Genomic DNA, 10,956 nt, shown 5'->3' with positions numbered 1-10,956 from the left:
AAAAAAAAAAAAAAAAAGAATATCCTGCATCTTAATTAACTCCACTCCAAGATGGAGGGCTTTATCAAGGAGGAAACTGCTATGCAACAGTAGTATTTCTTGTCTTATTCTGTCTCTTCACTTGTTTGCTTCTTTGGTCTTGTTTTGTTTGGAAATTTTAAGACAAGGTCTCGCAATGTTGCCTAGGTTGACCTCAAATGTGTGAACTTCTTGACTTGGTCTCTTGAGTTCTGAGATTACAGGTATATGTTATCAGATCCAGAAGGGGTAACATTTATTTCAAAGTGATTATCTGTTACTGCTGCACAGTTCATAATTAACCCTCAATACTTTTAGAAGCTCTACTCCATAACTTTTCATTCCCATAACATAAAATATTAACACCAATTTCCTTTAGTTATGTGTATTAACTACTTTCCTCATTTCTGTGAATAAATACTGGATAGGAAGAAGTGTCTATTACAGAAAATGATCAAAACTTCCACCTATCTTGTCAGTGAAAGCATGCTGGTGGGAGCTGCTTGAGGTTATGGCTGTAGTACCATGAGTGTGCTTGCTCTCATGGAGAAGCAGGGACTAAACATAAAGGTGGGCTAGGCTGTACATCTCAGTGCTGCCCTTGCTGACTCCCTCTTGGAGCTAAAGCCCATCTCCTAAAGACTCTGCAGCCTCTTAAAACAATATTACCAGGTGTTGCTGGACTTACACATTCAAAACACCATAGCTGGTCATTGAATATTTAGAGACAGGATATGGAGTGTAGAATAATAGATCACATCTCAATATTATCTTCTATAAGTAGGGGATAACAAACCCTATTACTCACCTCAGGAGGGTGATGAAGGTTAAGTAAGCAACTGCCTCAACAAGTATTCGTTGTAGTTGTAGTTTAATGCTATGGCCATTCTCTCTCTCTCTCTCTCTCTCTCTCTCTCTCTCTCTCTCTCTCTCTCTCTCTCTCTCTGTGTGTGTGTGTGTGTGTGTGTGTGTGTAGCAGGTACATGTGTGAGTGTCTAGAAGCCAGAGGAATATATCACTGTGCTGCTCTATTACTGTCAACCTCATTCACTTAAGGCAGAGTCTCTCAGTGAAACTGAGTTTGCCTTCTCTATGGGATTGGAGCCTTAGTGAGCCTTCTGTAGCCTCTGTTCCCACCTTATCTCTGGGATTGCTGATGTAAAGCTACAGTGAACCTTTCATAAAGATGTTGGGGACTTGAACTCAGGTTCTTACATCCATGGCTATCTCTCCATCCTGGTTTCTATTTCTCAGGCATTTAGAAGCAGCCATTTCCACATCGGTGGTTGTTAAAGTCTAACACATGTTTAGATAAATATGGCCTTTGGGTCAAATCTAGTTTACCGCTTGCTTTTATAAAGAGTGTTAAAATTAATCCACCACAGCCGACATCTATTATTTAATATATTGTGCGTGGCTGCTTTTGCACCATAGCATCACTTGTGTAACTGACAGATTATATTACTTAGTTTTTTTGTGAAAAAGCGCTTTGGGAAGAAAACAAAGTTTCTACAGTTCTCTGAAAGAGCAATGAGTGACACAGTGGGTAACTACTGGAATTTGTACTCACAGAGCATTGCTTTTGCTCCCCTGTTGCTGTCTGTGTGTGCACTCAAACAAGTCACATCTATTTCCCACAACTCAAGTTCTTCATTCATAAAAATAAATAAGTGCACATATAAGAAGGTAATTAGTAACAAACATGAAAGTGTTGGTCAGACTTAAATTGCTATGCAAATCTACAGCATTAAATGCTAAGGTCTATTCCTTTCATGTCCCCCTCTGGATGGCTGCATTGTAGCAGGCCTACTCTCATTCCCCTTCCCAGGCTGTTTCTGGGCCTAGGCCAATGCTGTGGGTTTCTTTAGCTGGTAATAGACAATTTGTTCCTAATTTAGAGTCTTTTGAATAAATGAATATGGTTTTTGGGATACAAGGAACATATGATTAAGTAATTATATTCCTTTCTCTCTGAAGGGTCATGGTTAAAAAAGGCAGTGCCTTTCTAGCCAATGGCACTGAAGTTACACTCTCTGAGTGGTAAGGGCCCTTTACCAGTTGGCCTCATTAAGTCCTCGATATGCGCTCCCATGCTTTCTTGGAAAACTGTGTTCAGTCCTCAATAATTTTATATTTCTAGCCCTCTTCCCTTCATGACACCCCTCTGCTGGGCTTAGACTCTTCATTGTACAGAATTTCTTTTGTGCCTAATCTGTCATCTACCACAATTACTGCCCGTCTTAAGGTTTCATTGCTGTGAAGAGAAACCATGACCAAGGCAATTCTTAATGAGAAAAAAATTTAAATTGGGGCTGCCTTACAGTTGCAGAGGTTCAGTCTATTATCATGGCAGGAAGCATGACAGCATACATGCAGACATAATACTGGAGAAGGAGCTGAGAGTTCTACATCTTGATCTGAAGGCAGCTGAGGCAAGACTGTCTTCTGAAGGTAGTCAGGAGGGTCTCTCTTCCTCACTGGGCAGAGCTTGAGCACAGAAGCCCTCCAAAGCCTACCTACACAGTGAAGCACTTCTTCCAACAAGGCCACACTTCCTAAGAGTGTCACCTCCCATGGGCCAAGCATATTCAAACCACTATACTGCCTTATAGAAAAATAACCTAAAATTGCTTTTTCTTTTTTTTTCTTTTCCAATGAAACATTAAAATCCTGATCTCTTTTCTTATCTCATATCAAACTGAGTAGGAAACAGCTCAGTCTACAAAGGGATGGACTTTATCTTTCTGTCTTCTGGATGAGTAAAGCCTCGTGGTTTCGGCCTGGAGGCAAAGGTGTCCTCTGTGCAGCCAGTGATGGTAGAAGACATGTGGGGACCTAGCAGAAAGGCAGAGCACGCTCCTGACAAGTACAGCATGTTCCTCTGCATAGAGAGTTTTCATCCCTGCCTGACCTGAGTTGTCTTAATGTATCTTTTCTTTAGACTTCTTGTAAGCAAAGCCTTTTATTCTGCATGCTTATTAAAATTATGATTTTGAGACATCATATACACTATTACATTTTTATACTAAATTATAAACATTTGATTCTGTCTTTCCAATGAATCTGGTAAGGCACAGAACACTTGATTAATTATACAAGAAATACTGAGAAAAACTTGCAATAGCTTATAAATATTAAAATCTTGGCTATGAAATATATTTATTCCAACAGATATGTATAAATTTTTCTTCAAAAGAAAACAACAACAAAAAGAGTGTTATGCCAGATCCTTAAGTTGTCTACTTAGACTCCTGATGGTCAATTTTAGGGCTAGGAACTTAGCTTAGTTGTAGAACAGCTAGCTCTCTGAGCATACATAAGAATGGCGCTCTACCCTAGCATCATAAAGAGAAAAAAGTCAGCTTTCAAGTCATAAAGGAAATACATCAGGGCTCCATGATCTCCAAAGGTTTAAAGAGTTTCAACTTTAAAGATGGCACACAGTAAAGGACACTGAAAGAGAAACAACAAGCCAACCTTAACATATACACATCCTATGTACAATAGCTAAAGCTATGGCTTTTGGGTAAAAACTAGAGAGTAACAAGGCTACAATAAAGAAATGATGAAATGTATTTCTGTCCTGTCCTTCCCTTTGAATCACCTGATATGGAAGAATACTTAGGAAATATCAGTTAAGATCAGTTTTACGCAGTAATTCATCCAAAGATCATTAGAGCCAGACAGCCCTGGATTTCAATATAATGCTACATTGCTCATTAAAGATGACCTTGGACACACAAAACTTAACTTCGCTGTGCCTCTGATTCCTGCAACTGAAATCAAGATCCTCATAGCTAATTCATAGATCTGCTGTTACGATTAAATGAGATATATTTACATATGCAAAATGGAGAAGTGGAGTTTTCAAAGGAAGCACTTTATTCCCAAAGCCAACCCTGCGAATGACCTTTGTATTATAATCTTGAATGAAGAAGGAAGTCCTAAAGGGTAGTTTACAGCATGAATATCTTTGCAATAAAATTAAATGCAACTAACTAACGTTAAGGAATTCAATTTAACTATAGGAAGCATTCTAAAATGACTATTGGGTTTGGGGAGCCTGATTGCCTTAGTGGAGCAAGGTGGGGACAGGATGTAGGAGCCACAGAGTTTACAGGTTTACATTATTGGTTAAGGTTTTTACATTTCCTTTAGGATAGGTGATTCTTTGCAGTTATGATAGGATTTAAAAATAGCTTTAAAAAAGAGAGAGAGGGAGACTGGGGTGTAAAAATAGATAGCTTAACAGATAGTGACACTTAAAAACACTGCAAAGACACATCATTGAAGAACAGAAATAAAATGGGGAAAAGCATGTGACAGCCCCTGCTGTGCTGGAGTAGCACTTCTCTGTTACTTTGGGGTACTAAGTAAACGCTGAGCTAGGTTAGTGATGCAGTGACCTAGAAAGACTAGGACACTGATCTGAAGCCCAAAGTCCACTTCCTGGTGTTTCTGTTTCCCTCCTCTGTCTCCTCTTCTTCTCCCTCATTCTCTCTTTTTTTCTCTTTTCTTCCCCAACCTCTTCTTCCCCCTATTTCCCTCTTACACTTTTGAAATACATTACTTAGGTCTGGATGCTAGTGGCATGACATAAAGTTAGAGATCAAACCTACTGGCCTTCAAGGTACCTTCAGAAGTAATGCATGCCCTACTTCCATCTATAGTAATAGCACATGTTCCCTTAAAAACACTTTATTTCAAATACCTATATACATCCATGTACAAGATTAGGGAGTACATATGTATGCTGATAGGTATTTGTGATCATAAAGTTGCTGTTTTCTCCACTTTGAGGCTTACAATGTTGAGAGATTTCTGTGCCTCATCAATGAACTCACTTCATAAAGTAAAAATAGTAACTTATATATGTAATTGCAAAATAAATAACATTAGAAGGTCATTTTACAGAGAAAGTGATCAAGCAATCTTGGGATTGTGCAAGAAACATCACTATCTATCAAAAAAAACAATGGAACTAGAATGTGACCTAATTCCAAAACTGAGGACACTGGTCAGTTCACTAAAACTGCAATGAAGATACAATGGGAGTGTAAGATTATTTTGCAGCATCTACCCCTGTAGGAGTTCAGCTAATCTGTAAAATGTATGTTATGTTCAACTGACATAGAGGCACATGGCTAACAATGCTTTCTCCCTGCATTGGGGTTGGATCATCTGAACTTTTCAGTGCAATGGCAGATGATGAAATATTTGACTAAAACAATTATTATGGGTGTGATACAAGCAGTTTAGTGGCAACTGCCTTTGAGGGTGCCCTATCTTTTGTTACAGCAGTGAACATGATAAGCAAGAATGTATGCCAGACAGAAGGTGACTACATTTTCTGATAAACTGCTAGATGACATCAGGTGAATAAAACCTGCTTCTATAAGACTTTGAGAAGAAATGTTTGTTTGTTCCAGAAAGTTCTTTCCTTCTTAGTTGGACTTCTCTTCCTTTTCAAGATCCTCCATGCTATAAGACATCTTACTACTAATTCATTCTATAATGCCAAACTGATCAGAGACCAAATGATTATCTTTTCTTGTTTGTTTGTTTATAGAGATAGCATAGGCTCTTCTGGACATTGAAGTAAAACAGTCAAATGTTAAATTGCATTCTATGGACCAGCAAGATAGTTTAGTGAGTAAAGGCACTTGCCACAAGCCCATTGACCAAGTTGAATGATTTCTTTGGTTTTTTTGGTTTTTTGGTTGTTCAAGACAGGGTTTCTCTGTGTAGCCCTGGCTGTCCTGGAACTCACTCTGTAGACCAGGCTGGCCTCAAACTCAGAAATCCGCCTGTCTCTGCCTCCCAAATGCTGGGATTAAAGACGTGTGCCACCACTGCTTGGCCATTGACCAAGTTCAATTGCTGGAACATATATAGCAGAAGAACCAGAAGAGCCAGATGTTATCCTTTGACCACCACATGCATGCTGTGGTGTATGAGGGCTCATTCAAGTGCACGTGCACATACACATACACCAACAAATAAATATTTTAAAAAGCCCTTTAAGCCTCAACCAATTGACACTACATAAAGAACAGAAGCAAACTGGGAGAATACTTCTCCATGGACAAAACCACCAAAACAATATCTATCCTGTTGTTAAGATTCAGCGCCATTTACAATGTAATGCACTTGTAATGTAAGATCTCCTTTGTTTCTTTTCTCTGTGAATAGTTGACTTTTTCATATGTAAAATTATGCTTTCTTTTGTTAGCATTATGGATATAAATTAAACCATTAAACCATGTGGTTTTTCCCACATCAATTTATGGAAGTACATTTTGTTATTCTATTTATGGAACACTTAGATCTTTTAGAGTCCTCAGTTATCTTCCATGTTTGCTGATCTGCTTTTAATTCATCAAAGTTCTCTCTTAATGGACACTGCACAAACACACACAGCCAGCACAGACTTCCTCTATATACAGTGTGTATTTGATATGCTTGATGTTCCTCTTTAACATACATAGAGGTTAGCATAAGTGTGGATAACCTCTGTAAATTCAAGGAAGCATTTAAGGGTCCAGACATACACAGATGCAGGAGCACAATACTTTAAATACTTGATAAATATTTCATCTCTCCCATAAAGAATGCTTTTTATCAGCTTTGATTGTTTTCTTATTACCTTAAAGTATTGGAGTTGTTTCTCGGCGCTCGTTCCTTCCTTCTCTTGTCTCAGACAGGAATTGAAGATGAAAAGCTCCGTATCTCTTAGCCACCTTTTCAGCTCTTTGATCCTGACCTCCAGCTGCCTTACTAGGCTTCCGCTTTCAGGAGAGAGCAGGTCACGTGGGCCCGACCCACTGTGGCCTGCCATTGTGTCCTGTATCTTCTCTCTTAGGGTTTTCTAATACATCAGATTAAAAAGGAAGAAGAAAAACAAAAACAAAACAAAAATAGATTAGCCGATTAGCCCAAAACCCATCACAGGAGATCCAAGGAAGTGCGTGTACCTCAGAACAGACATGCAGCTCTGATTGTGTCTTTGGGATTTATTTCGTGTGCATTACCCCTTCTACCAGAGGATACACAGGCAAAACTTCATTCTTTAGACATTGCTTTAACAGGAGGTTTGGTTCAAGTTCACCATGATCATGGACAAAAATTCATTTGAATTCTCTTGGCAAAAGTTTTACAGTAAGAAATTGTCTATATAAAGTGTTCAAGAGATAGAGGCCTGAATTTAATCAGAGGCCAAGAGTACAGAGAAATATATAAATATAAATACAAATACAGATATAAATATAAATACACACACACACACACACACACACACACACACACACACACACACACACACACTGGTTCTGTGACATAAAATTCCCCAAATGACCCGACAGAGGTAGGTACTAGGTTTGGCTATAGCTTTCACCTGACTTGGAACTCTTCAACTCCAAGGTTCTTCCTGCCTTTCCCTTTGGATGAAGATTATTTAATGTTAAAATAATCCTCAATTCACTGTATTATAAGCCCGTGGAGACTGAGCACTATTGGTATAGAGGTACTTTTTTTGGATGGTTTTCTTTTCTCCCTCTTTGGTAGAAGCACTCTCTCTTTACAGAATCAATAGGATTTAATCTATAATGATCAATTAAACCTAGAAAAATACGCTTTCAAACACAAATAAAATTAAGTCAACAAACACGCATCTGCCCCACAGTGCTCTGTAAATAGTCTCCTTAGGAGATTACGACAGGAAAATAGCCTGTCTTGGCAACACCCTTGCATGGTCATGGTGCAAATATTGATAATTTGAAGCCCCTCAGTGGAATCCAGATTTAGCTATTGTTTTTATGCTGTACCAAAAGGAGCAGCAGGAGGTGAAATCAATGCCCTTGGAGGCGAGGGTCACAAAAAGGAATTTATTGCCACTTTTTTTGTTCTGGAACAGTTTGCAATCATAAATTCTTTATAAACAGAATACTTCAGAGAATGGTCCGTCTTCATAAATATACGACAGAGGACATCAATTTCATTTAATTCACAATTTGTGTCAGCGCAGCAGATGCCAATGGCTGCCTTGATAGGGTTGTTTAATATGCAATCGAGACAGAGTCATATGCAGCACAGGGGACAGAATTTCACAGATTAGACTGTACGCACCACTGACATTTCATTCTAATGTGTTTCCATTCTACACTGTTCACCTTAGATGAAAGAAATATTAAAAACCATATCCCTCTATTTTACTATTGTTAGAAGTTAAAGTCCTTGTCTGTAATTTTTTTCCATGCCAATTAAAATGTAATCATGCCAATTAAAGCAGTGTGCCTCCTGGGGTCAGCATGGCTCCAGCTTTACTAAACACTTCTCCCTAAACTGCTCTAGTAAAGTGACTCTAAAAACTATATGAGATTTGATATGTTGTCAAAATGGCAGGTGTCTGTGTGGCTTCTGACTCATAGAGACTAACTAAATACTGTGTCTTCAATGTAATAATTTAAAATTTTTGGTGAGGAATTGATAATCATGACACACTTTAAACAGTTTTCTAAGCAAGTACTGTTATTTATCAAATTAGGAAAGATAACTTTAAATGCAGTGTCAACAGGCTATCACTTTATCTGTCAGGCCAACAAAGTTGCCATTTTTCTGTTTTGTAAACAACCTTTGAGAATATCATACAGTAATTTCCTCTGGGATCAATGACTGCTGTAGAATTTAGTAGGTCCTAATTTAAACCACCATGTTTTAAAGCGAGTTATATTAATTATCGTTAAAAGGCAAGACCATGATAACTAGGAATAAGAATTTTTAACATTTGAAGTTGCTTTGAACAACTACACAGTGTAGAGAATTTAGATGAGAAACAAGGGCTTAAATGTGCAGGTTTTTAATCACTTAGATTAAGCATGGCATAAACGGAACACTGGCATGACTCCAACTCATCACTGTATTTGGAGAGCTCCTAATTCAAAATATTTCTAGAGTATTATTTCTTTAAAAAAAAATTAAAGAGGCAGAAAAATAGAGGGCTTGAAAAATTATGCTCTGTAACTGACACCACCCATAGTAGCTATTATAATTAATCATTTAGGTAATTGGCAAATTTAGCTTACCCTTGATTTGAAGTGAAGGCAATTTAGGAGAGGAGCTGATGAACAACTACAGGCTAACTTTTCTCTCTGCTGTCTTCCAACATCAGGACACTGCAGACTCCTGCATGACATCCCCGCCCCTACTGGGCACTGCAGACTCCTGCATGAGATCCCTGCCCCCACTGGGCACTGCAGACTCCTGCATGAGATCCCTGCCCCCACTGGACACTGCAGACTCCTGCATGAGATCCCCCCTGCCCCCACTGGGCACTGCAGACTCCTGCATGAGATCCCCGCCCCCACTGGGCACTGCAGACTCCTGCATGAGTTCCCCGCCCCCACCCTACCCCTGCCCCGCCCCGGCCTCTGGTATCAGGATGTCTATAGGTTGTCTTTTTGTTTCTTTGGTGGAGACCTAGGTCATCTTTGTAAGAAATGAACTATAAAAAACTTTTTTTTTTTTGCTTTTGTTAAAAATGCCCAGGAAATTGAGGCACAAACAAACAAGCAAATGAACAACAACAACAAAAAAACAGATTCAATTTTGTAATTGATACTTGGGTCATACTTGTATATTTGATTTGGTGGCTTTAGTGTGACCTGAAAGCTGCAGTGAAAACTGCACTTTCCATCTTAAGGCTACACTGAACAGTTAAACAGTGGCTGTCTCTACCATGTACCTTCAGAACAAATCCTATTAACATCCATCCAAGCATGACAGGCAGTGTATATCAGATATACTGTATTAGAGTTGACTTGGTGCATACCCATAATACATGGCATATTTTACTTACCTTTTTTATGTATTAAAGGACCAAAATTATTAAAATCTGAGAGGAGACAGCTCAGAATAAATTTAAAAAAAAAAAAGAACAGAAGAAGAAAAGCAATGTTTTCCCCGTAATAACATGAGTAGCTTGCTTGAAATGTAAGGGGTGAATTGAAAGAGAGAGAGATTTGTGCCTCAAATTAGAAATCAGACAGATAGAGTACTTCACCACACACAAAAATGTACACAGAACCTACAAACAGTAATAAAAATGCAAATACCCCAAGCAGCTCCCATTTTTCATTAATTGAATCCACTTTTTCCAGGATATCATTTGGTGGTGAAAGGCCACCTTTCTTCAAAGCTTCAACCTTGCTAAGCAACTCTGTCTTTTTCGGGTGCCTGATGGACATTTCCACGCTGTATCGCTGAAATGGCAAGAGAAGGATGACTCGTTAGGGCACGGAGATGTTCTGAGAAAAATCTTTAGGCAGAATGTATACTGTCTATGGAACTAGCAGGTTTTGTTTACAATACAATTTCCTGGGAAGCTAAGCCTGGTTACCTTGAGGGACCTAGTAACACTCCTGGAAGCATTTCACTTACCACACGTGCCTACATAGATGCTTCTTGGATTGAGTTGGATTCAGTGATTTTTGTCTCTTAAAACTAAGTTTGCACATACAATTTATGGTTTTTCTTTTTTAATTTAAAATATACTAATGAGAAGGTGCCTGGCCTGGAAGGATTTATCATTTAAGTTAGCTTGAGCCACCATTTGGCCATAGAGCCCTCACTCACTCCCAGCAGATCTGTCTGAGAAGAGTTCAAAGTATTTTGTCTTTTTTTTCCTCCCATGACACACATGTGTCAACCACTCTCCTGGGAGGTGAGCCTTTCTTCTTTAAGGAGAAGCACTTTTCAAATGAAGGCGATTGGTAGAGGAAAATGTTTGTGCCACCAACAACCCATACATTGGACTGTGAGTTATAAAAGTTAAAACAATGCTGGTTAGTTTCTAATACATTTGGACTTTATTGACAAACAAGCTAACAAAATTATCTTGGAAAGAAAAACATTATCCATAAGGATTATATGGCTTATTTCTTT

At 38.6% G+C, this 10,956-nt stretch overlaps 1 protein-coding gene across 4 annotated transcripts in view; it reads right to left on the bottom strand.

Moving 5' to 3' along the window:
• Positions 1-10,956, bottom strand: part of Akap6 (A-kinase anchoring protein 6) — a 458,326-nt gene that overhangs the window by 90,131 nt on the left and 357,239 nt on the right. For all 4 annotated transcript variants that reach the window (XM_031356459.1, XM_031356461.1, XM_031356460.1 and 1 more), the window contains exons 10-11: positions 10,128-10,274; positions 6,665-6,886 (exon numbers count right to left, since the gene is read on the bottom strand). In XM_031356459.1, the coding sequence (XP_031212319.1) occupies positions 6,665-6,886; positions 10,128-10,274 (369 nt within the window). The remainder of the gene's footprint in view (positions 1-6,664; positions 6,887-10,127; positions 10,275-10,956) is intronic.

Source organism: Mastomys coucha, unplaced genomic scaffold (assembly GCF_008632895.1).
Source record: "Mastomys coucha isolate ucsf_1 unplaced genomic scaffold, UCSF_Mcou_1 pScaffold6, whole genome shotgun sequence".
NCBI classification, from domain to species: domain Eukaryota; kingdom Metazoa; phylum Chordata; class Mammalia; order Rodentia; family Muridae; genus Mastomys; species Mastomys coucha.
Note: the sequence above shows the minus strand (reverse complement) of the source record. Positions and strands in the feature narration are given on the sequence as shown.